Source organism: Ptychodera flava, chromosome 16 (assembly GCF_041260155.1).
Source record: "Ptychodera flava strain L36383 chromosome 16, AS_Pfla_20210202, whole genome shotgun sequence".
NCBI classification, from domain to species: domain Eukaryota; kingdom Metazoa; phylum Hemichordata; class Enteropneusta; family Ptychoderidae; genus Ptychodera; species Ptychodera flava.
This window is the reverse complement of record NC_091943.1, coordinates 24,725,899-24,753,242: the sequence shown is the minus strand read 5'-3', so window position 1 is coordinate 24,753,242 and position 27,344 is coordinate 24,725,899. Positions and strand designations below refer to the sequence as shown.

The window sequence follows — 27,344 nt, the reverse complement described above, 5'->3', positions numbered from 1 at the left end:
GCATATACGTGACTTCATACAGACCAGTGTTTTATATGCGTTTATAGCATTCCAAGGTAATTTTAACATCATGACTTTGAAGGGCAGTGATCGCTCTGTACAACTGCCCTGCCACTGATATTCGCAAATCTTTACCTCCCGCTCAGTAGTTTTCTTTCTTGTTAACACCTTCCAGGAATACTCCTAACAGCCCCTAACCTAGGTCAAAGAGCTCCACACATATACCTTCTCTGAATTTACAAAGAGTAGTTCCTCACTGCCTTGTCAACGCCATACACTTTTGCCGTCCTCGATGGCATGTTTCTTCCAATGTCGCTTACGCGATCAAACATCGACATGCTTGTTTACACACCGGTCTGAGACTCTCAAATGACAAACCTACCCACAACAGTCGCAATTGAAGTTGATGATCCCGAAAAACTCAAATGAATCTACATTTTCTTTACAAAGACATATGCAGTTGGCAAAGATTTACGGATAAGAAAATAAAGAGAAAAAAATAATGTTCCCATTCTAAGATTGAAGATACATTGATGTTGCAAGACTGTTCGAATGCTATTATAGTTATCAACAATGTGCATGCTTGACATATACAACATGTTAGCCTCGACTTCCGCTAAAATAGGAGTATTCCCTGTAACAACAAATTGCGTCTATGTCACTTGGTTTAGAAATTGTCATTGCAAAGACTTCCAGTTTTTGATGACTATTTTAAGTGAATTTAAGGCTGAGGCCACGTATTTGGTATAAAGGAACACGGTGTGCCAACACATTGTGTGCCGTCGTCTGAGAGGAACCAATGGCCCCAACGTTTCGCTCGCTCTTCTTTTCTGTCGTTTCCTTGTATGAAATTGTTGTGGATGACGATTATTGACTTTGCGATCTCTTCATTGTATTCTGCACCACCATACCACTTTCCCCCGACAAATTTGTCGTTAGGTAGCCATTGCACTTTGACTGGTTCCCTCCTGATCAGATAATTTAATGTACCCATATCACTGCCGCCAAGAATCTTTGAAATCCCTCTCTTGTACATTTCCTCCTTACGGGCACAGATTTCCACCAGTTTGTCCCAAAGACGACGTGTTTTTGACGTTGCATTCAAGTAAGCTAACGCGGGAAGCGCTTGCCTCTGACTCTCATCTTCCATGTGCTCATTAGCGACCAGAATGAGATCGTTGTTCAGATACTGATTGAACAGAACCGTCGGATTTTTCAGCCACACCGCATCCGATTCCACAAGAAAAACGGAATGGTTGTCTTGTAGAATCGATTCAACCGATTTGGCGCGGTACAACAGAAAGTCAAAATAACTGTCTGTGCCCCATGTCATAGCTTCCGTCGTTCCATAGCGATGGAGAAGTACGTGTAGTGATGGTTTCCAGTTTTTAAGTGACCAGTAAGCTTTATCATCGCTGCAGACAATGACAGTATGTTCCAATACTCCCATACATTCAACGTTACATATCCAGCTTTTCGTCATATTCAAAAATCCGAGGTTCAGATACAAGAGGACAATAAATGATTTTCGTTTACCGATTCTTTCAATTATTGCTGTGATATTGGTGTCCTCTGCGGTTAGAACGGGATCAATATTATTCTCACTGGCTCCCTTCACGTCACTATTGTGATTGTACCTTCTTTTTGCTTCCGGTTTTAGTCTATTGTCGTGGTGTATAGTCTCATAAGAATTGCTTTTAACCAGACTGTCAAAATTGGCGGGAACTTTTCTATCTGGGTAAGCGATGCCAACTGAATTGTCCTTACCACATCGACATGGCACAAGCAGCCATCGGGCGAAGGAACAACCCGCCACGAAGCAGACGATCACCACACTAGGTTTCCAGGTTTTCATATCAGAGGTTGTACTTAACGAATGCAACAAGAATGTATGAAATTCTTTACCGATTAGCCGAGGACACGATTTGAGAATCTGAAAATATTTTAAATGTCTCAAAATGGCCCGAAGAGAAAAATGCTTGGAGCCATATGGCAGATTATTTACCTAAGCCTAAGAGTATACCCTAGATACTTTCATTAAGAAAATAACTAGCCTAATGCTAATGGATATGCATTCATGTGGAAAGTTATTGCTGCATTGCGTTGCAATTTTCATCCTATTATTACTAACGCTTTCAATCGTTGAACAGATAAGTTTCAACCGCCTGGTGGCATTCATCAATAATGCACATGTGCTGTAGAGGTGTTCTGAGAGAAGCCCCCTCCAAAGTTAGATACTTTATTGTCAAGCATTCCCTCAACTTCGGTTTCCGTCAGGTGTGAACAATGGTCAAAGTCCGTTTACTTTGGTATTTTGTTGGCGAGTTACTTGCAGTGCTCTGCTGAAACTCGATAATTGTGAAAAATATCAAAACATTTGATACGACCACAGAATCGTGTGCATGTGAATATCTAATGGTGAGCTTCCTTTTAGGTAGCACTGGATTCTGTTACAAAATGATCGCAGAGAGACCAAACATATTTGATGTGCATGTACTGGTCATGTGGCTGAGCAACGAAAAACGAGATTGTTACGAGGATACAAAAGTGCTAAATTTGCTACACAGGCTCACATATATGTGTAGATAAAAAATTAGCTGTTGCTCCAACAATATGGGCCACTGGAAAGGATCCATGACGTCATAAATTCAAAATGACCGCTATTATATATCATAAATATGTTGAAATAGTGTTACTTTCAGGGAGTTTGCATTCAATATGTTTTGGAACAGACACAAAAATCCCAACTTACAAATAAAACATTCAATTGATGCAACACAATTGTTGATGACGTCATAAAGTCAAAATTGTCGACCAAAATTCAGATGTCCGCTGTTATATTGTTCGATAATTTTAAAATGCTGGTGATTAAACCTATTTTCAATATCTTTCTGGCTTAAGTAAAATTAACACCACAAACTGTAGACAAAACATGTACTTTGTGAAACATAATTATCATGATCACGTTACAAAACAAAAATAGCAGCCGATAAATATCAAATGGAGGATTTTGAAGATCACTCTGGTAAGTACAATAGCCCATTTACGTGATAAAATGACAGTATCAAGGTAATGTACATTTTGTATTGATGATCAATAAAATCAAAATAAAAGATAAATGTTACAAAAGTTAGCTTATGAGCTAAACCCTAGTAACAAAAATTATGAGATTATTGATTATTTTACAATGGTCTTTGTGTGAGAAATTGAAAGATGGAAAGGAAATGAAGGCAACTTAGTAGAACAATTCTGCCTTTGTTAGTGATATAATGAGTTGATCAATGTGATTTCATGGTAACGGGAAACATGATGAGAAACCTGTTAACTGGTAATGCTTTGATCCTGTTCATGTGACCTTGGTCCCGGAGAAAAGGCTTAACGTTTGAGACTCATCAAAACGGTGATTCGGGTCAAAGTAGGGTCCCTTCATCAGTCGCTCGAGTGGCTTTGTATTCCTACATGTTTAGTTTGACGGTAGCCAGTGTTCATCAAAGAGAGATGCTAAAATCGGTATGTTGAGGCCTGACTGTTGCATGAATTGTTGCTCAGACCCTCAGTATTTTCCTTGTGTTTGAGCTTTGATTGAAGGAGGATACCTTATGTGTTGTTAGTCCTTTCATATGCCATCATAGATTTTCTCGAAAAATGGTGGTCAGTGTTTGGTCGCCCTCCATTATGTTCCAGCTTCTGACTGGACATTGTTTTATTAGGCTTGTTTTCATGAATGGATTAAAGTTGTGCAGACAGGTTTTGTTGTAAGCTGATAACTCTTATTTATGCCGATGAGGTATAGCTGATATTTTATTAGGTTAACTTGTCTTTGATAGGAGATATTGCTGAGGCTTTTTTGTAATCTTAATCTTGTTGAAGTTTTTGCGTGAAAAAATGGACTTTTTAGGCTTCTGTCTTTTAAGCCTTCTCTCTAAATTATATATCTGCTCTTTGAAGACCACTAGGTCAAGGTATGAGATTTTTCGAAAAAATGTTCAAATTTGAATTTGAACGTAGGATGCAGGATGTTGCACTGTTCGGCATATGTTCTGAATGTTAGAAGTTCATGTTCCGTTCCTGTGTAAATTATGAAATTATCGCCTCCCAAATTTTCCATACCAATGTTTGATCGGAGCGGGGAATTAATATAATTTACTCAGTTTAATAGAACGTGATGTCGGCTATTTCTGAGTGAGTACGCAGCATCTACAGATTTGTTTATCCTCTCTCACTAATCATTTCCCCTCTCGTTCCTCTCAACAGGAAAACTCTCCGCCATCCCTCTTCCCTGTGCCTGAAAATTTGAACTACCTTCTCCAAATTACAAAAACTACTTAGCACCTTCTCTCTGTCACATGGATTTGCTCTTATTCATGGCAGTTTACTTCAATGAACTAACGCAAAGCAAACACTAAACTACTATAAATCGCACAGCAGTCTCAAATGACAATCGTAGTCACAATGACGGTTGGAGACAACTCAAATATGAGTTGCCACAAATATCTGTTGCAGTGCCGGCCTAAATATATTGTACATACACACACAGTTTCAGCCGTTTACAAGAGAAGTGAGCTTTGTGCTCTATGTGATACATCCTTGAAAACAGTACAATTATTTAAGAAGAACTTGTTACCGTGAAGAATAAAACAAGTATATTTGTGGTATCCATTTTTATGGTTACATGCTGTAACTCAAACTGATGTTAACAGTTATTGACATTGTGTACCGTTGCTACGTGCACAACTAGATACGTATGACATATTTTTTATCCAATTCGGGCAGAATGCGCCTTAAGGGACGTATATTTGGACTCCCAAATTTCTACAATTCTTTTCTTATCTACCACTTGCAGGGGCTCACTTTAAAGCTCTTGGAGTAAGAAAAGTTTTCAGAGTCTTAGTTTTTCGAAAATGGGTATCCAAACTGGATGTACAGAATGTAGCTAGTGTTTTCATTTTTTGCAAACCCCTATACTACATTTTATTTAAGTAGGGAGGGAGGTACTTTAAATTGTCGAGTGGTACTTAAAAATTCAAGAATGATCTTTTACGGGTTCTCCCTTCTAGAGCTTATGCATTCTTGATTGCACCAAACATGACAGAGATTACATTGCATTTGATGTTGCTAATCTTATGCCTTGTGGCAAACTCTACAAGCAAAGTTGCCTTGTTTTCGGTCTAGGTTAGGTTCGTTTGGGTATTTATAAATGTAGTGCTGTTGTTTACTTTCCTTTGTCAATTGTTGATCGGACATAAAGAGCGGTGAATAATTATCGTCTGCGAGAATGTCCATGCAAATTATCCATGTTGCAGCCAAACGATTTTATTCTGATGAACGATTAGCTCTGTTTCGCTTACTAGCTAGCAAAGAAATCATTTTACAGTCTAACATTTGAGTATATGGATGACGTCATGATTGAGACCATCATTGTATTTGCCCTACTAAATCTATGTCAATCGCAATCGATCTTAGTATTAGTTAACATGTGAACTCACAGCAGTAAATTAAGAAAATATAACGGATTAACATTTTGCGGCATTCACACAAATATTAAATGTTACAAATAACGATAGAATACCATAAATTTTCTATCACAGCTGTTTAGCGTTTTCCTTTGTGTCCTCGGATATTTGACATCTGTTGCAATCATTTTTGAAAATCTCATTATGGCGGGTGCTCGGTAATCATTAATGACGCTACTCAACTCATAGGCAACAGTTTAATGCGATTTTCTATAAACGCTGATCATATAATGATCAAGCATTGGAAATCAGACGAACTCACTTTAACTTATACTTGTTGTTATGAAGACCAGTGTTTTACGTGCGTTTATAGCATTTCAAAGTAATTTAACATCATGACATTGAAGAGGAGTGATCGGTGTGTACAACTGCCCTTCCACTGAAATTCGAAAATCGTTATCTCCCGTTCAGTAATTTTCTTTCCTGTTAACACCTACCAATAATAGTCCCGATGAGAGCCCCTCTCCCATAGATTAAAGAGCTCCGCACATATACCTTCTCTGAATTTACAAAGAGTAGTTCCTCACTGCCTTCTCCACGCCACACATTTTTGCACTCCTCAATGGCATGTTTCTTCCAACGTCGCTTACGCGATCAAACATCGACATGCTTGTTTGCACATCAGTCCGAGACTCTCAAATGGCAAACCTACCCATAACAGTCACAATTAAAGTTGAAGATACCGAAGAAAATAAAATGAATCTACATTTTCTTTATAATGACATATGCAGTAGAGTAAGATTTACGGACAACAAAATAAAGAGAAAAAGTAGTGTTCCTATCCTAAGTTTTTAGATACATTGATGTTGTAAGGTTGTTGAAATGCTAAAATGCTTGACATATACTACATGTTAGTCTCACCTTCCGCTAAATAGGAGTATTCCTTGTAACAACAAATTGCGTCTATGTCACTTGATTTTAAAATTGTCATTGCAAAGACTTGCAGTTTTTGATGACTATTTTAAGTGAATTTAAGGGTGAGGCCACGTATTTGGTATGAAGGAACATGGTCAGGTGCAGCCAACGGAGCTATTCATCGAAAAAGTTATTTCAGGAGCAATTTTTGAGGGCAGGGGAAATTTTAATTTTGCTAGGGCAGGGGACATGTTTTTAGGTGGTAGGGGAGCAAATTTTAGTTTTTTTTGTAGGGCAGGGCGGATATCGGTTGATTTTCCTGGGGACAGGGCTTGGCGAAAAACATTTTGAGGGGAATTGTTTCGAGGGCAGGGGAAATTGGCAAGTTTTTTCGCTACAGGGCGAGGGAGCTTCAAAAATTCACAGTGGGGAGGGGAAACAGGCAAAAATAACTGGGGAGTGGGTAAAAATGAAGTTTGAATGTGGGAGGGTAAGTCGAAACATTTTCTGTGGGAGGGCAAATTATGAACAGCTAATTAATTACCCTCTTCGCTTAAAATTAGTCAGTTCACATTATTTGTCATGCACAATATATCTTATCATAGTAAGGACCTTTTAAAAAGTGCATTGTTCGTTGGCTGCACCTGCATGATGTGCCAACACATTGTGTGCCGTCGTCTGTAAGGAACCAATGGCCCCAACGTTTCGCTCGCTCCTCTTTTCTGTCGTTTTCTTTTATGGCATCGTTGCGGATGACTATTATTGACTTTGCGATCTATTCATTGTATTCTGCACCACCATACCACTTTCCCCCGACAAATTTGTCGTCAGTAGCCATTGCACTTAGACTGGTTCCCTCCTGATCAGATAATTTAATGTACCCGTATCGCTACCGCTAAGACTCTTTGAAATCCCTGTTTTGTGTATATCCATCTTTCAGGTACAGATTCCAACCAGCTCTGAACAAAGACGACGTGTTTTTGACGTTGCATTCAAGTAAGCTAACGCGGGAAGCACTTTTCGCTGACCCTCGTCTTCCATGTGCTCATTAGCGACCAGAATGAGATCGTTGTTCGGATACTGATTGAACAAAACCGTCGGATTTTTCAGCCACACCACGTCCGATTCCACAAGAAAAACGGAATGGTTGTCTCGTAGAATCGATTCAACCGATTTGGCGCGGTACTACAGAAAGTCAAAATAACTGTCTGTGCCCAATGTCATAGCAGTGATGGTTTCCAGTTTTTAAGTGGCCAGTAAGCTTTATCATCGCTGCAGACAATAACAGTATGTTCCAATACTCCCATACACTCAACGTTACATATCCAGCTTTTCGTCATATTCAAAAATCCGAGGTTCAGGTACAAGAGGACAATAAATAATTTGCGTTTACCAATTCTTTCAATTATTGTTGTGATATTGGTTTCCTCTGCTTTTGGAAAGGGATCAATATTATTCTCACTGGCTTTCTTCTCGTCATTATAATGCCTGTACCTTCTTGTTGCTTCCGGTTTTAGTCTATTGTCGTGGTGTATAGTTTCATAAGAATTGCTTTTGACCAGACTGTCAAAATCGGCGGGAACTTTTCTGTCTGGGTAGACGATGCGCATTGAACTGTCCTTACCACATCAACATGGCGCAAGCAGCCATCGGGCGAGGGACCAAGCATCTACTACACAGACGATCACCACACTAGGTTCCAGGTCTTCATAGTCGGAGGTTGCACTTAACGATCGCAACAAAAATATTTGAATGTTTTTTACATATTATCCGGGGACACGATTATAGAATCTAAAAACATTTTCAATGTCTCTAAATGGCCCGAAGAGTACAATGCTTGGAGCCATATGGCAGATCATTTACCTAAGCCTAAGAGTATACCCTAGATACTTTCAGTTAGAAAATAACTGGCCTAATGCTAATGAATATGCATTTATGTGAAAAGTTATTTCTGCAATGCGTTGCAATTTTCATTCTATTATTACTAACGCTTTCAATCGTTAAAAAGACCAGTTTGAACCGCCTGGTGGCATTTATCCATTATACAATCACATGCTGTAGAGGTGTTCTGAGGGAAGTCCCCTCCAAAGTTAGATACTTTATTGTCAAGCATTCCCTCAACTTCGGTTTCCGTCAGTTGTGATTACTTGGTCTACAGTCCGTGTACTTTTGTACCGGTATGTTGTTGGCGGGTTTCTTGAAGTGCTCTGCTATAACTCGATTAAAATTGTGATAAATATTTAAAAAAATTCTACGACCACAGAATAGGGTGGATGCTGTAACCTCCACAAATGTAATAATCTCCACAAATGTAATATCAACCACAATTGTAATAAAGTGCACCCATAAATGTAATATCGCCCATAAATGTAACAAAAATCAACCATAAATGTAATAAAAACACCAACCACAATTGTAATAAATGGTAACCATAAATGTAATAAAAAATCACCCATAAATGTAATACTTGTCAACCATAAATGTAATAAATCTATTTTGTCGTTGCAATTGAGGAATTAGCCCTTAAATATTTATCTATGTAATACGGAAAGCAACTCCACACATTATTCATTTCTTAATTGTTTGCGTTTAGTGTGTTTTGCATATTTGAAAGTGTATTTTACGTTTCCCTGTTTTGTGTACAGAACGTTAACTGATTGGTCATGGCGAGACCCAGCTGTAATGTGAATGTCAGTTCAGTCTCTACTCCAGAGTAGGGAAGACTGTATAACACTGCGATCCTTTAACGCCGTTTTTTCGAAAATTGCCGTACTTTCTTAATCGATTGCCTCAAATTCGTCTTCAGTGGATAAATTGTGTGGAATAATTGATAGATTGTCTGTATTCCTATGTTGTCCCACTTGAAGTTTGTTCCTTCACTAGGGATGCCAGGATGTCTAATTTTGTTCTACTGTGTTCAAGGTAGTGTTCGTATTGTTTTTTTACTAGATTGAAATATATGTTCTCGTCAACATGTTTTGTGTCGTAAGTTTCTGTTATAAGGTTTTATATTTCTCTGTTATTTGTTCTGAGTCATCTGTCATACACTTGATGTGGTATCACTGGTTGACGAGTTATTTTGACGCTTCCTTATTATGTAATTATCAGTGTCTAGAACTGCTGTTCCACTTCCATTATCTAACGGTTTGATCAATACCTCGCCGTTTTCTGATAGCGTTCTCAAAGTATTCTATTCTGTGTTTCGGAAAGGAAACCTAGTTTCAGGAAAGTATGCAATAACATTACATAGTCTTATTAAAGTTATTATTTACTCAGGGCATTGATAAACAAATGATCACATATGCAAGTTCAAGTTTATTACATTTATGGTTAATTTGTTTATTACATTTGTGGTTGCGGGGTGTTACATTAATGGTTGACTATTTTATTACATTTGTGGTTGATTTTATTACAATTGTGGTTGATATTACATTTGTGGAGATTATTACATTTGTGGAGGTTACAGATGCTAATATCTAATGTTGAGCTTTCTTATAGGTAGCACAGGATTCTGTCATAAAATGATCGCTGAGAGACCAGACATACTTGATATGCTTGTCCTGGTCATGTGGCTTAGCAACAAAACAACAAGAACGTTACAAGGATTACAAAAGTGCTAAATTTGCTACAAGGCTCACATGAGCTGCAACTCTAAGACATTTGTCCAACCCCAAGGTACCTCCAATTTCCTCAGATATTTACTGCAATCTGCAATTTGAACGATAAAGTCATTAACAATACCTCAATAACGTTTGCTTGAGGCAGAATTGGCAAAATATTGAACAGATTTTTGTTCATTTTAAATTTCCCGCCATTTTCAAAATCTTGCCATGTTATGTAAAAAACAGAATTTTTTGTCAAAGTGAAGTGAATCTTTTCCATCTTTTCAGTGGGTTGCATGATGTTTTATTAGTAAAGATTTAAATGTGTACATACACCATTTACGCTGTTTATCATTTAGTTGTATGGAGAAGGCCATATTTGGATGCGGCAGCCGTTTATTTTTTGTCTGACTCAAACCTCCCGATAAAGTCCCACTCATGGGATAATTATACTTAAGTTAACATCTCTGAGAAAGAAAATCTCTATGGACTGATTTTAATTTAAATATTAAATCACCAAATCATTAAATAATGTTGCACTGTTCGGCATATGTTCTGAATGTTCGGAGTTCACGTTCCGTTTCTATGTAAATTATGACATTATCGCCTCTGAAAAGTTTCCATACCAATATTTGACAGGAGCGGGGAATTAATATAGTTTACTGAGTTTCATAGAACGTGATGTCGGCTACTTCTGGTAAGTTCATGCTGCATCTACAGATTTGTTTTATATTTTCTACATTGCATTCAGATATGTTGTGATTCAGAATAATCGCGTGTAAGTCATTCGAATACGTAGTTAATTGTGTGTATCGTATGTTGGCTGGTACTGTTCAGGACTTCAGCTGTATAATAGGGCTTCAGTTTGTTGTATGTTTGTGTACATTGAAACTACATCCAATGTTACCAGAATGGTTTTTTGTATTATTCTAGCTTGTTAATGGAGTCTTTCGTGTCCTTGAAAGAAGCTTATTATTTTAAAGGTTGTCTGCAGTCTAACATTGGTTATCAAACATGTTATTATGTGATACCGGTATTATTTACAGTATGAAATTTGGCCACAGAAACTTTGTTCAAACGTACAGGGTTTAAATATTATCCATGTAGCAGACAGTTCCGGGTAGCAGACAGTTAATAAAATTTACTCAGTCTTAATAGAATATGATGTCAGCTATTTCTGGTAAGTCCATGCTGCATCTACAGATTTGTTAATATTTTGCACCATTGAATTCAAATCTGTTATGTTTCAGAATAATCGCGAACAAGTTTTTCATGTACGTTGTTGTTGATTTTCTGATATCATATGTGTTGGCTGGTACTGTTAAGGAGTCCAGCGGTACGATGGGTTTCAGTTTTTGGCATGTTTGTGTACATAGACACCACATCCAATGTTACTAGAATGGTTTTCTTGTATTATAATTCATTCTTGCTCATAATGGAGTCTTTTGTGCCCTTGAAAGAGTCTTACTATTTTAGAAGTTGTCTGCAGTCGAACATTGGTTATGGAAAATGTTATTATGTGATACCGGTATTATTTAGAGTATGCAATGGGCCACAGAACCTTTGTTCAAACGTACGGCGCTCAAGTATTATCAATGTAGCAGACAGAAGGGTTATTTTAGGTTAGTTCACATAGCTATGTCTTGAAATGAAAAGCAGTTTATCGACTATCCTTCGGTTTGAGACCTGTCATTGTATATTGTACCCATAAACTCTCCTCAATATATCAACAGCAGCATCACAGGAATTCGGGGGGGGGGAGGGTTCACAAAATACTTGTTAAAATATATCTTCCCATAAAACAGGCATGTCAAATAGAGAAGTACAGTACAGAGAGAGAGAGAGAGAGAGAGAGAGAGAGAGAGAGAGAGAGAGAGAAGAGAGAGAGAGAGAGAGAGAGAGAGCCAGCCAGCCAGCCCTACTCCCAAATGAGATTCTTCAAACTCTGTACATGTGACAGTTTCTAGTCTGTGTTATCGTGCGGTGAATTGTGACGCATAAATATTCAGATTGATGCAAATTATGTACGATACATCAACTGTCACAGCTGTTCAGCATTTTATTCATGATGACAATTCTGTCGCTGGGGCGAGAAGTACTTTGCCTTAGTGTCCTGGGAAAATGCATATAAAAACCTCACAATGATGGGTACCGGGTAATCTTTTGCGAGGCTACACATGCTATGGGCAAGAGTTTAAAGCAATTCTCTTCAAAGCTGATTATATAATGGTAAAGTGCCACCTGTTATGCACCAAAGAATCCCAATTTAAGTTATTATTTCCTGCAATTGGAATCATTTGTTTAACAAGCGAATGATCATACTGTTTTGAACACCATAAAAAGTTACAGGGAAAAGTGAATGTGTGCGCATCTGCTGTCTTTCTCTTTCACTCGTCATTTTCCCCTCTCGTTCCTCTCAACAGGAAAACTCCCCGCCATCCCTCTTAGCTGTGCCAGAAAATTTGAACCACCTTCTCCAAATTACAAAAACTAATCAGCACCTTTTTTCTGTCACATGGATTGGCTCTTATTGATGGCAGATTACTTCCATGAACTAACGCAAAGCAAACACTAAACTATAAATCGCACAAGTCTCAAATGACAGTCCTGATCACCATGAAGGTTGCAGACAACCCAAATATCATAAGCATGGTCATATTCTTCACTATTTTATATTTTATATATGGACACCGTCCGGGGGGGGGGGGGTACTTATAGGTTTGGCCATGTCCGTGCTTGCGTCCGTCCATCCGTCCGTTTACGCAGATATTTCAGAAATGCCCGGAGCGATTTCATTCAAACTTGGTACAAGGATTGCTTCTTATGTCATGTATATGTCACTTTGTTTTGTGATACGATCCAATATGGCCGCCATGTGGCCATTTTGTTACCTTTTTCTTCTGTAAGGAGCCATATCTCAGGCGCATCTGCACCGATTTTATTGTAAGTTGGTACAAGGACATGAACCTTTATCATACATATGCACGTCAATTTGTTTCACGATACGATAATATGGCCGCCATGCGGCCATTTTGTTACGATTTTTTCATGTCCGGAACCATAAATCAGACATGTATCAACCGATTTCATTCAAAGTTGGTACAAGGACATTGACTTATGTCATGCATATGCACATCAATTTGTTTCACGATATGATCCAATATGGTCACATGGCGGCCATTTTGTTACAATTTTTTCATGTCAAGAGCCATAACTAAGGCACGTCTCAACTGATTTTATTCAAAGTTGGTACAAGGGCATTGACCTACATGTATGTCATACATATGCACGTGACTTTATTTCACTATACGATTCAATATGGCCGCGTGGTGGCCATTTTTTTATGTCCAGAGCCATAACTCAGGCACATCTCAACTGCTTTTATCAAAAATGGTACAAGGACATTGACTTATGTCATACATATTTACTTCGATTTTTTACGGTGAGATCGAATACGATGGCTGCGTGGCGGCCATTATGTTACAAGTTTTTCATGTCTGCAGCCATAATGCAGACATGTATCAACCAATTTTATTCAAAGTTAATACAATGACATTGATGTATTGTCATATTATGTAATAGATATGCATTTCAATTGGTTTCACAATCCGATGGCAATATGGCTGCCTGGTTGCCATTTAGTTACTTTTTTCATGTACAGAGCCATAACTCAGACATATTTCTACTAATATCATTCAAAGTTGGTACAAGGACATTGACTTACGTCATACATATGCACATCAATTTGTTTCACGACATGTAGCAGTATCATGTCAATTATTTAATTTTCGTAATTAGGCTGATATGTCTAGAAATACCGCATCAAATTTGATGAAACTTGGTACAGATGTTGATCTCATAGTGTTGTAAATGCAATTCAATGACACTTAGCAGTATCATTTAAATTTACGGCTAATTTGCATTTACATGATTAACTTTTGTTTTTAGCCGGGGTGAATGTCCAGAAGCACAGCATCAAACTTTATAAAATATGGTATCGGCGATAATCTATCAGTAATATGATAGGATGCAAAAATGTTTGGCAACATCCTGTCGATTAATCACTCATTGACTCATTTAATGACCTGTTTTAATTAGGATGGCGGCCTACATTGGTTTTATATTTTCACCACCATGGAAATCATTCTCAGCCATTAAGCCCCATCTGTATCATAGTATTATAATCACAGACCTTATTAATGAAGGGAACTCTATCCTCTCCAAGGACTTTTCATTAAAGTACCCATTAACAAGTTGGGACTGTGTCATCAACGATGACTTGTTTATGAAGAATTTGTTATCCGTGAAGAATAAAAGCGCCATTGGAACTATTTTGGGATAATTGGATCTTCACATTTTTCAAATTTCTCAACAGTGTTAGGTGCCGTAAAGCTGAATGTTGGAATATTGCAAATTACTCATAAAAAACAAATGTGTAATGTAAAAAGAAAAACAGATGAGATTACATTTATAGATTAAATCAGCATTACTCCACCATCCAATTATACCAAATTAGTTCCAATCCTGAAGAATAAAATAAGTATTTTTGTATGTCCATTTTTATGGTTACACGCTGTAACTCAAACGCATGTCAACAGTTGGTGATATTGTCTACTGTTGCTACGTGTAAAATTAAACACGTAATACAATATCTCTCTTCGACAAATGATCGCTGATGGCATCGGTGACACGGGGCCTTAGTTGGTGACCTACCTATCTGACTTATAGATTGATATATTGCGGGTGCAAAATGTGGGGCAGGATGCGCTTACTATTTTCGAAACACCTGACATCACTTCTTGGTCTTTTGGCCAGAGGTCCATATATCTTTCTTTCATGAATTTGACTTTGTTTGTGTACCGTCTATTTACTGTCTGCTCTGTGCTGTTTTGTGTCTATGTTTACAACTATTGTCTTACGAATTCTGACCTAGTGTTGTTGGATTATGGATTGGTATGATTGTGATTATTTTACGTAAATAGACACTATTAATCGAGATCAGGTAAAATGCACCTCCGGGGAGAGATATTTGGACATAAAACTTCTGCAATGCTTTTCAAATCTACCACTTGTGGCGGCTTAGTTTAGAGCTCTTGGAGTAAAAAAAGTTTTTAGAGTCTTAGTTTTTGGGAAATCGGGATCCCAACTGAATGACAGTGTAACTTCAAGTGGAACACTGAGAACAGCACATACATATTGACTGGCTGCGATATATTAGCTGAACATATAGTTCCCCATAGGCTAAATTTCACGCAGGCCGAAGGGCAAAGGAAATTTATACAGTTTATTGCTGTAGACATATGTGATCAGTAAGTACAGCCTATCAATAATGTGCATATATGTAGAGATGTTGTTTACTTTCGCTTGTCAACTTTTGATCGGGCATAAAGAGAGTAGTTTCTGTGAATGAATATCGCGTGCCAGAATGTCCATTCAGATTATCCATGTTACAGCAAAACGATTCCACTCAAATCAACGACTAGCTATGTTGCGCTTACCACGTAGAAATAACAAAATTTTTTCAGTCTATCATTCGAATATATGGATGACATCATGTTTGAAACCATCATTATATCTGCCTAGTAAATCTAAGTCCATCTATCTATCTATGTCGATAGCAGTGTATCTCAGTCTTGTTGAGCATGTGAAATCACAGCAGCGAATTTACAAAATATAAAGGTTTTACATTTTGTGACATTCACTTAAATGTTACAGATAACAACAGAAAACCATAAATTTACTACCACAGCTGTTAAGCGTTTTCCTTCGTGTCCTCAGATATTTGGGATCTCTTGCAATCATCTATGAAAATCTCATTATGGTGTGTGCTCGTTTATCACTAATTACGCTACTCAACTCATAGGCAACAGTTTCACGCGACTTTCTAAAAAACCTGATCATATAGTCAAGTGTTTAAAATCAGATGTTCTAGCTTTAGCATATACTTGACTTCATACAGACCAGTGTTTTATCTGCGTTTATAGCATTCCAAGGTAATTTTAACATCATGACTATGAAGGGCAGTGATCGCTGTGTACAACTGCCCTGCAACTGATATTCGCAAATCTTTACCTCCCGCTCAGTAGTTTTCTCTCTTGTTACCATCTTCCAGGGATACTCCTAACAACCCCTCCCCCAGGTCAAACAGCTCCGCACATATACCTTCTCTGAATTTACAAAGAGTAATTCCTCACTGCCTTCTCAACGCCATACACTTTTGCTCTCCTCGATGGCATGTTTCTTCCAACTTTGCTTACGCGATCAAACATCGACATGCTTGTTTGCACAACAGTCTGAGACTCTAAAATGGCAAACGTACCCACAACAGTCGCAATTAAAGTTGAAGATCCCGAAAAAATTCAAATGAATCTACATTTTCTTTACAAGGACATATGTCATAGGTAAATATTTACGGATAAGAAAATAAAGTGAAAAAAGTAGTGTTCCAATTCTTAGTTTAAAGATACATTGATGTTGTAAGACTGTTCGAAAGCTATAGTTACCAGCAATGTGCATGCTTGACATATATTACAAGTTAGTCTCACCTTCTGCTAAAATAGGAGTATTCCCTGTAACAACAAATTGCGTCTTTGTCACTTAGTTTAGAAATTGTCGTTGCAAAGACTTCCAGTTTTTGATGACTATTTTTAGTTAAGTTAAGGCTGAGGCCACGTATTTGGTATGAAGGAACACGGTGTGCCAACACATTGTGTGCCGTCGTCTGAAAGGAACCAATGGCCCCAACGTTTCGCTCGCTCTTCTTTTCTGTCGTTTCCTTGTATGAAATTGTTGTGGATGACGATTATTGACTTTGCGATCTCTTCATTGTATTCTGCACCACCATACCACTTTCCCCCGACAAATTTGTCATTAGGTAGCCATTGCACTTTGACTGGTTCCCTCCTGATCAGATAATTTAATGTACCCATATCACTGCCGCCAAGAGTCTTTGAAATCCCTCTTTTGTACATATCCATCTTCCGGATACAGATTCCAACCAGCTCTGACCAAAGACGACGTGTTTTTGACGTTGCATTCAAGTAAGCTAACGCGGGAAGCGCTTTTCTCTGACTCTCGTCTTCCATGTGCTCATTAGCGACCAGAATGAGATCGTTGTTCAGATACTGATTGAACAGAACCGTCGGATTTTTCAGCCAAACTGCATCCGATTCCACAAGAAAAACGGAATGGTTGTCTTGTAGAATCGATTCAACCGATTTGGCGCGGTACAACAGAAAGTCAAAATAACTGTCTGTGCCCCATGTCATAGCTTCCGTCGTTCCATAGCGATGGAGAAGTACGTGTAGTGATGGTTTCCAGTTTTTAAGCGACCAGTAAGCTTTATCATCGCTGCAGACAATGACAGTATGTTCCAATACTCCCATACACTCAACGTTACATATCCAGCTTTTCGTCATGTTCAAAAATCCGAGGTTCAGGTACAAGAGGACAATAAATGATTTGCGTTTACCAATTCTTTCAATTATTGCTGTGATATTGGTTTCCACTGCTTTTGGAAAGGGATCAATATTTTTCTCACTGGCTCCCTTCACGTCATTATAATGATTGTACGTTCTTGTTGCTTCCGGTTTTAGTCCATTTTCGTGGTGTATAGTTTCATAAGAATTGGTTTTGACCAGACTGTCAAAATCGGCGGGAACTTTTCTGTCTGGGTAGACGATGCGCACTGAACTGTCTTTACCACATCGACATGGCGCAAGCAGCCATCGGGCGAGGGAACAAGCCGCCACGAAGCAGACGATCACCACACTAGTGTTCCAGGTTTTCATAGTCGGATGTTGCACTTAACGAATGCAACAAGAATGTTTGAATGTCTTTACCGATTAGCCGAGGACACGATTTGAGAATCTGAAAATATTTTCAATGTCTCTAAATGGCCCGAAGAGAAAAATCCTTGGAGCCATATGGCAGATCATTTACCTAAGCCTAAGAGTATACCCTAGATACTTTCAGTAAGAAAATAATTGGCCTAATGCTAATGGATATGCATTCATATGCAAAGTTATCGCTGCAATGCGTTGCAATTTTTATCCTATTATTACTAACGCTTTCAATCGTTGAACAGATCAGTTTCAACCGCCTGGTAGCATTCATCAATAATGCAATCACATGTGCTGTAGAGGTGTTCTGATAATAGCCCCCGCCAAAATTAGATACTTTATTGTCAAGCATTCCGTCAACTTCGGTTTCCGTCAGGTGTGAACAATGGTCAAAGTCCGTTTACTTTGGTATTTTGTTGGCGAGTTACTTGCATTGCTCTGCTGGAACTCGATTAAAATTGTGAAAAATATTAAAACATTGGATAAGATCACAGAATCGTGTGCATGTGAATATCTAATGCTGAGCTTCCTTATAGGTAGCACTGGATTCTGTCACAAAATGTTCGCTGAGGGACCGAACATACTTGATGTGCGTGTAGTAGTCATGTGGCTGAGCAACGAAAAAACGACATTATTTCGAGGATGCAAAAATGCTAAATTTGCTACAGAGGCTCGCCAATATGTGTAGATAAAAAATTAGCTGTTGCTCCAACAATATGGGCCACTGGAAAGGATCCATGACGTCATAAATTTAAATGATCGCCATAATATTTCATAAAAATGTTAAAATAGTGTTACTTTCAGGAAGTTTGCATGCAATATGTTTTCGAACAGACACAAAAATCCCAACTTACAAATAAAGCATTCAATTGATGCAACTCAATTATTGATGACGTCATAAAGTCAAAATAGTCGACCAAAATTCAAGGTGTCTGCTGTTATATTGTTCGATGACTTCAAAATGCTGTTGATTTAACCTTTTTTCAATATTTTACTGTCTTAAATAAAATTAACAGCACAAACTTTAGACAAAACATGTAATTTGTGACACATAATTATTATGATGACGTTACAAAACCAAAATGACAGCCAATAAATACAACATTGAGGATTTTGAAGTTCACTCTGGTAAGTACATTAGCCCATTTACGTGACAAAATGATAGTATCAAGGTAATGTTCATTTTGTATTGATGATCAATAAATTCAAAATAAAAGATAAATGTTACAAAAGTTAGCTTATGAGCTCAACCCAAGTAACAAAAATTATGAGATTATTGATTATTTTACAATGGTCTTTGTGTGAGAAATTGAAAAATGTCAAGTAAATAAAAGCAACTTCGTAGCCCAATTCTGCCATTGTTAGTGATATAGTGAGTTGATCAATGTAATTTCATGATAACGGGAAACATGATGAGAAACCTGTGAACTGGTAATGCTTTGATCCTTTTTATGTGACCTTGGTCCCGGAGAAAAGGCTTTACTTTTGAGACTCATCCAAACGGTGATTCGGGTCAAAGTGGGGTCCCTTCATCAGTCGCTCGAGTGGCTTTGTATTCCCACATGTTTAGTTTGACGGTAGCCAGTGTTCATCAAAGAGAGATGCTAAAATCGGTATGTTGTGGCCTGACTGTTGCATGAATTGTTGCTTAGACCCTTAGTTTTTATTCTCCTTGTGTTTGAGTTTCGCTTGAAGGAGGATACCTTATGTATTGTAAGTCCTTTCTTATGACATCATAGATTTTCTCGAAAAATGGGTGGTCAATGTTTGGTCGCCCTCCATTATGTTCCAGCTTCTGACTGGACATTGTTTTATTAGGCTTGTTTTCATGAATGGATGAAAGTTGTGCAGACAAGTTTTGTCGTAAGCTCATTACTCTTATTTTTGCCGATGAGGTATAGCTGATATTTTATTAGGCTAACTTCTCTTTGACAGGAGATATTGCTCGGGCTTTTTTGTAATCTTAATCTTGTTGAAGTTTTTGCGTGAAGAAATTGACTTTTTAGGCTTCTCTCTTTTAAGCCTATTCTCTCAATTATATATCTGCTCTTTAAAGATCACTACAGGTCAAGGTATGATATTTTTTGAAAGAGTATTCAAATTTGAATTTGAACGTAGGATGCGGGATGTTTGACTGTTCGGCATTTGTGTACTGGGTTTAATAGAACGTGATGTCGGCTACTTCAGGTGAGTTCATGCTGCATCTCCAGATTTGTTTATATTTTCTACATTGCATTCAGATATGTTGTGTTTCAGAATAATCGCGTGTAAGTCTTTCGAATATCTTGTTGATTTTCTGCTATCGTATGTTTTGGCTGGTACTGTTCAGGACTTCAGCTGTATAATAGGGCTCCAGTTTCTTGTATGTTTATGTACATTGACATCACATTTTATAGTACCTAAATTGTTTACTTGCATTTTTATTCATTCTAGCTTGTTAATTGAGTCTTTCGGGCCCTTGAAAGAGGCTTATTATTTTAGAGGTTGTCTGCAGTCTAAAATTGGTTATGGACCATGTCATCATGTGATACCGGTATTACTACAGTATGAAGTTTGGTCAAAGAAGCTTTGTTCAAACGTACCAGCTCACGTATTATCCATGTAGCAGACAAATGGTTTATTTTAGGTTAACTCACATAGCTATACCGTGTAATCAAAAGCAGCTGAATTATCGACTTCCCTCCGGTTTGAGACCAATCATTGTATTTATTACATGCCAAGTATATCGAACGTCGCGCGCTCCATAGTATTGAATGGTATTTCGTCGACGTCGATGACGTTGCGGGCCGCATAGTCATCATTGGACTGAAAGTGAACTGGAACTATTTTCAACTTGAAAACTTTTTTCATGTAAAAATGTCGAAATTTCACGTTTTGCACAGGAAATCCGGTTTTGGAAAATTGTGCAGAAAAAAATTGATAAACCGCATAACAGTAGTTTAAATACATCATTGCGCCATTCGATGATGAAAATCGTTCCATTTTTAATGGATTTCCTTTTAAGATGGAAATAAAGCATTGGAATATCATTTGCCAATAAGTCAAAATATTTTGAATGAAAACTGTGTAAGAGAGGCAAGTAATAAAAATATTATAGCCCAAACATGGGACTATGTACCCTCTAGACAGGGGACAATTTGTCCTCCTTACGTCGGGCAAATGGTCACCTGCCCTCGAGCTCGGGCACATAGTAGCATGTTTGGGCTATGATATATAATTGTTCGCATAAATTCTCCCCTATATATCAATAGTAGCATCACAGAAATTTAGGGGGTCCTCAAAATGCTTGTTAAAATGAGTCTTCCTATATAACAGACAAGTCAAATGTACAGAGAGAGATGAGCCCTACTCTCCCTATAAGATTCTTCAAACTCTGTACATGTCTTTATGATAGTGTTCAGTCTGCATTTGAATGCGGTGGATTTTGAAAATATAACGATTTTGTGACACACATATTTTCAGATTGGTGCAAAATATGTACGATACGTCAAATGTCACAGCTGTTCAGCGTTTTATTCACGATGACGATTCTGTCGCTGGGGCGAGAGAAGCTTTAGCTCAGTGTCCTGGGAATATGGATGAAAAACTCATAATGATATTAGGTACCGGGTATACTCATGGGCTAGGGTATACACATTCTATTGGCAAGTGTTTAAAGCAATGCTCTTCAAAGATGATCATATAATGGTAAAGTGTCACCTGTTATACATCAAAGAATTCCAATTTAAGTTATGTAATTGGTATAATATAAGCAAATTGTTTAGCAAGCGATCATACTATTTTGAACACCATAAAAAGTTACAGAGAAAAGTGAATGTGTGCGCATTGCTCTTCTTCTCTCTCACTCATCATTATCCCCTCTCGTTCCTCTCAACAGGAAAACTCTCCGCCATCCCTCTTCCCTGTGCCAAAAAATTTGAACCACGTTCTGCAAATTACAACAACTACTCAACAAATTCTCAAATGACAATCGTAATTACCATGAAGGCTTCAGACAACTCAAATATGAGTTGTCACAAATATCTGTTGCAATGCCGGTTTGACTTCATTGTACATACACTGAAGTTTCAGCCGTTAACAAGAGAAGTGACGTTTGTGCTCTATGCGATACATCCTGCACCACAGTACAATTACTTATGAAGAATTTGTTACCGTGAAGAATAAAACAAGTATATTCGTAATATCCATTATTATGGTTACACGCTGTACCTCAAACTGATGTTAACCGTTATTGACATTGTGTACCGTTGCTACGTGCAAAAGTAGACACGTTTGACGCATTTTTAATCCAGTTCTGGTAGAATGCGCCTCGCGATTTGATATATGGATTCTCAAACTTCTACAATTCTTTTCTGATCTACCATTTGCAGGGGCTCACTTTAAAGCTCTTGGAGTAAGAAAAGTTTTCAGAGTCTTAGTTTTTCGAAAATGGGTATCCAAACTGGATGTACAGAATGTAGCTAGTGTTTTCATTTTTTGCAAACCCCTATACTACATTTTATTTAAGTAGGGAGGGAGGTACTTTAAATTGTCGAGTGGTACTTAAAAATTCAAGAATGATCTTTTATGGGTTCTCCCTTCTAGAGCCTTATGCATTCTTTGTGGCACCAAACATTTCAGAGATTACATTGCATTTGGTGTTGCAAATCTTATGCCTTGTGGCAAACTCTACAAGCGAAGTTGACTTGTTTTGGGCCAAGGTTTGGTTCGTTTAGGTATTTATAAATGTAGTGCTGTTGTTTACTTTCCTTTGTTAATTATTGATCGGACATAAAAAGAGGTGAATGACGCCTGCGAGAATATCAATGCAAATGATCCATATTGCAGCCAAACGATTTCATTCTGATCAACGATTAGCTCTGTTTTGCTTACTAGCTAGCACTGACATCATTTTACAGTCTACCATTCGAGTACATGGATGACGTCATGATTGAGACCATCATTGTATTTGCTATACTAAATCTATGCCACTCTATCTGTCTATGTCAATCGCAATCGATCTTAGTGTTAGTTAACCTGTGAAATCACAGCAGTAAATTTAGAAAATATAACGGATTAACATTTTGTGACATTCACACAAATTTTAAATGTTACAGATAACAACAGAATACCATAAATTTTCTATCACAGCTGTTTAGCGTTTTCCTTTGTGTCCTCGGATATTTGACATCTGTTGCAATCATCTATGAAAATCTCATTATGGCGGGTGCTCGGTAATCATTAATGACGCTACTCCATACGATGGTTCCAACCGGGCTCGAACCCACAACGCACGGCAGCCAATCACCTAGCGGAGAAAGCTACAGGCAAAACCAACTCAACTTATAGGCAACAGTTTAATGTGATTTTCTCAAAAAGCTGATCATATAATGATCAAGCGTTGGAAATCAGACAATCTCCCTTTAACTTATACTTCTTGTTATGAAGACCAGTGTTTTACGTGCGTTTATAGCATTTCAAGGTAATTTTACATCATGACTTTGAAGAGTAGTGATCGCTGTCAGGGCCCGAAATTAGCGGTAGTCCCACGTCCACACACTACCAACTTTTCCCTGGGGCTACCAAAATCCATGAAATGGTAGCCCATTTAGACTTCCAAAGACCGGGACATAAAATTCAGTCAGTACTTGGCGTGCAATGTCCAATATCTGAACAGACGTAATTGAATGACAGGCACTTGAAGTGATGGTCGATGAAAACGCATTTTCATTGCATTTTTTTTGATAATGTATCAATCACGGGCAATATTTCTCCTCCCTAGAGAAAGCCAATGGTCTAGTTTAGCAGTGCTACAGTATATCTAGTCTTGACGTGCTAAGAAGGTCGTGGTCGTTGTCATGACTATCAACATTTTCATACAACTCTGAGAATGAAAAAAGTTGCCAATAGATCACCAAATTTTGAGTATCACTGTTGTCCATTAAGCCAAAAAAGATCGTTCCTGGTCACCGCGTGCGTCATTTCAGAACCTGCGCGTCATGGCATTTTTATTGGGTTACGTACTGATCAGAACACCTATCCTTGATATCCCTGTTTGCATGTCCAAAAATGCTTAACAGTAAACTGAAGTATTATGCAGCCAGTGATAAAAGACAATAACTGTTGCATCAATTGTGCCAAACCAACATTGTTACGAAAAAAAAAGAAAAAAAAAAGCGCATCACTTTTGCTTAATGTCAAGGACCAGAAACATTTTTTTTTGGGGGGGGGGGGGGGGGGGGGGCTTATACCTGTTTCCTTTTGGTACTAGGTGTGTAATTATTCACATCAAATGACAAGAAAAATCACTTCATGTCCAGAATGTTGAGAAAATGCTTTTTCTTGTCTGGTTCATGAAAAACAATACCCCTAAACTAAAATATGCATACTACATAGCCATTGTCACCGGGCTACCAACTTAAGAAAAAGTGGACTACCAGGGGAAAAAGTTAATTTCGAGCCCTGGCTATGTACAACTGCCCTTCCACTGATATTCGAAAACCGTTATCTCTCGCTCAGTAGTTTTCTTTCCTGTTGACACCTACCAATAATAGTCCCTACAAAGAGTAGTTCCTCACTGCCCTCTCCACGCCACACATTTTTGCACTTCTCAATGGCATGTTTCTTCCAACGTCGCTTACGCGATCAAACATCGATATGCTTGTTTGCACAACAGTCTGAGACTCTCAAATGGCAAACCTATCCATAACAGTCACAATTAAAGTTGAAGATCCCGAAGAAAATCGAATGAAGCACATTTTCGTCATAATGACATATGTTTTAGGTAAAGATTTACGGATAAGAAAATAAAGAGAAAAAAGTAGTGTTCCTATCCTATATGTTTAGATACACTGATGTTGTAAGACTGTCGAAATGCTATTATAGTTATCAGCAATATCCTTGACATACACTACATGTTAGTCTCACCTTCCGCTAAAATAGGAGAATTCCCTGTAACAACAAATTGCGTCTATGTCACTTTGTTTAGAAATTGTCATTGCAAAGACTTCCAGTTTTTGATGACAATTTTAAGTGAATTTAAGACTGAGGCCACGTATTTGGTATGAAGGAACATGGTGTGCCAACACATTGTGTGCCGTCGTCTGAGAGGAACCAATGGCCCCAACGTTTCGCTCGCTCTTCTTTTCTGTCGTTTCCTTTTATGACATTGTTGTGGATGACTATTATTGACTTAGCGATCTCTTCATTGTATTCTGCACCACCATACCACTTTCCCCCGACAAATTTGTCGTTAGGTAGCCATTGCACTTTGACTGGTTCCCTCCTGATCAGATAATTGAATGTACCCATATCGCTACCGCTAAGACTCTTTGAAATCCCTGTTTTGTTTATATCCATCTTTCAGGTACAGATTCCAACCAGCTCTGAAAATCAAATCAAAGAAAATCAAATGAATCTAGATTTTCTTTACCATGACATACGTTTAGGTAAAGATTTATGGATTTACGGATGTTCCTATCCTAAGTTTTTAGATACATTGATGTTGTAAGGTTGTTGAAATGCTAATATGCTTGACATATACTACATTTTAGTCCCACCTTCCGCTAAAATAGGAGTATTCCATGTAACAACAAATTGCGTCTATGTCACTTGGTTTAGAAATTGTCATTGCAAAGACTTCCAGTTTGTGATGACTATTTTAGTGAAGTTAGGGCTGGGGCCACGTATTTGGTATGAAGAAACATGGTGTGCCAACACATTGTGTGCCGTCGTCTGAAAGGAACCAATGGCCCCAACGTTTCGCTCGCTCTTCTTTTCTGTCGTTTCCTTTTATGACATTGTTGTGGATGACTATTATTGACTTAGCGATCTCTTCATTGTATTCTGCACCACCATACCACTTTCCCCCGACAAATTTGTCGTTAGGTAGCCATTGCACTTTGACTGGTTCCCTCCTGATCAGATAATTGAATGTACCCATATCGCTACCGCTAAGACTCTTTGAAATCCCTCTTTTGTACATATCCATCTTCTGGGTACAGATTCCAACCAGCTCTGACCAAAGACGACGTGTTTTTGACGTTGCATTCAAGTAAGCTAACGCGGGAAGCGCTTTTCTCTGACTCTCGTCTTCCATTTGCTCATTAGCGACCAGAATGAGATCGTTGTTCGGATACTGATTGAACAAAACCGTCGGATTTTTCAGCCACACCGCATCCGATTCCACAAGAAAAACGGAATGGTTGTCTTGTAGAATCGATTCAACCGATTTGGCGCGGTACAACAACAATTCAAAATAAGTGTCTGTGCCCCATGTTATAGCTTCCGTCGTTCCGTAGCGATGGAGAAGAACGTGTAGTGATGGTTTCCAGTTTTTAAGCGACCAGTTAGCTTTATCATTGCTGCAAACAATAACAGTATGTTCAAATACTCCCATACACTCAACGTTACATATCCAGCTTTTCGTCATATTCGAAAATCCGAGGTTCAGGTACAAGAGGACAATAAATGATTTTCGTTTACCGATTCTTTCAATTATTACTGTGATATTTGTTTCCTCTACGTTTGGAAGGGATCAATATTATTCTCACTGGCTTCCATCACATTATTATAATGATTGTACCTTCTTGTTGCTTCCGATTTTAGTCTTTTGTCGCGGGGTATAGTTTCATAAGAATTGCTTTTGACTAGACTGTCAAAATCGGCGGTAATTTTTCTGTTTGGGTAGACGATGCGCATTGAGCTGTTCTAACCACATCGACATGGCGCAAGCAGCCATCGGGCGAGGGAACAAGCATTCACTACGCAGACGATCAGCACACTAGGTTTCCAGGTCTTCATAGTCGGAGGTTGTACTTAACGAATGCAACAAGAATGTTTGAATGCTTTTTTTACATATTATACGGGGACACGATTTTAGAATCTGAAAACATTTTCAATGTCTCTAAATGGTCCGAGGAGAAAAATGCTTGGAGCCATATGGCAGATTATTTATCTAAGCCTAAGAGTGTACCCTAGATACTTTCATTAAGAAAATAACTAGCCTAATGCTAATGGATATGCATTCGTGTGAAAAGTTATTTGTGCAATGCGTTGCAATTTTCATTCCATTATTACCAACGCTTAAATCGTTAAAAAGATCAGTTTGAACCGCCTGGTGGCATTCATCCATTATACAATCACATGCTGTAAAGGTGTTTTGAGGGAGGTCCCCTCTAAAGTTAGATACTTTATTGTCAAGCATTCCCTCAACCTCGGTTTCCGTCAGTTGTGATTGCTTGGTCAACAGTCCGTGTACTGCTGTATGTTGTTGGCGGGTTTCTTGAAGTGCTCTGCTATACACCATTTACGCTGTTTATCATGTAGTTGTATGAAGGCGGCCATATTTTGGATGCGGCAGCCGTTTATTTTTTGCCTGACTCAAACCTCCCGATACAGTCCCACTCATGGGATAATAATACTTGCGTTAACATCTCTGAGAAAGAAAATCTGTATGGACTGATTTTAATTTAAATATTAAATCACTAAATCATTAAATAATGTTGCACTGTTCGGCATATGTTCTGAATATTCGGAGTTCATGTTCCGTTTCT

General features: G+C 38.2%; 3 protein-coding genes across 3 annotated transcripts; all 3 read right to left on the bottom strand.

Moving 5' to 3' along the window:
* Window positions 1–721: 721 nt before the first annotated feature.
* On the bottom strand, window positions 722–1,483 carry LOC139152867 (uncharacterized). Its single transcript, XM_070726220.1, has one exon. The coding sequence runs from the start codon at window positions 1,481–1,483 to the stop codon at window positions 722–724; it is 762 nt and encodes a 253-aa protein (XP_070582321.1).
* A 15,143-nt stretch (window positions 1,484–16,626) lies between these two features.
* LOC139152866 (uncharacterized) lies at window positions 16,627–17,760 on the bottom strand. The gene has a single exon (XM_070726219.1). The coding sequence runs from the start codon at window positions 17,758–17,760 to the stop codon at window positions 16,627–16,629; it is 1,134 nt and encodes a 377-aa protein (XP_070582320.1).
* A 7,699-nt stretch (window positions 17,761–25,459) lies between these two features.
* On the bottom strand, window positions 25,460–26,221 carry LOC139152865 (uncharacterized). Its single transcript, XM_070726217.1, has one exon. It carries the CDS (start codon window positions 26,219–26,221, stop codon window positions 25,460–25,462), a length of 762 nt encoding a protein of 253 aa, XP_070582318.1.
* Between the last annotated feature and the right edge of the window lie 1,123 nt (window positions 26,222–27,344).

Excerpts from the sequence above, each read along its gene's own strand:
- LOC139152867 (XM_070726220.1), bottom strand. The coding sequence starts at position 1,483 with ATGACGAAAAGCTGGATATGTAACGTTGAATGTATGGGAGTATTGGAA.
- LOC139152866 (XM_070726219.1), bottom strand. The coding sequence starts at position 17,760 with ATGAAAACCTGGAACACTAGTGTGGTGATCGTCTGCTTCGTGGCGGCT.
- LOC139152865 (XM_070726217.1), bottom strand. The coding sequence starts at position 26,221 with ATGACGAAAAGCTGGATATGTAACGTTGAGTGTATGGGAGTATTTGAA.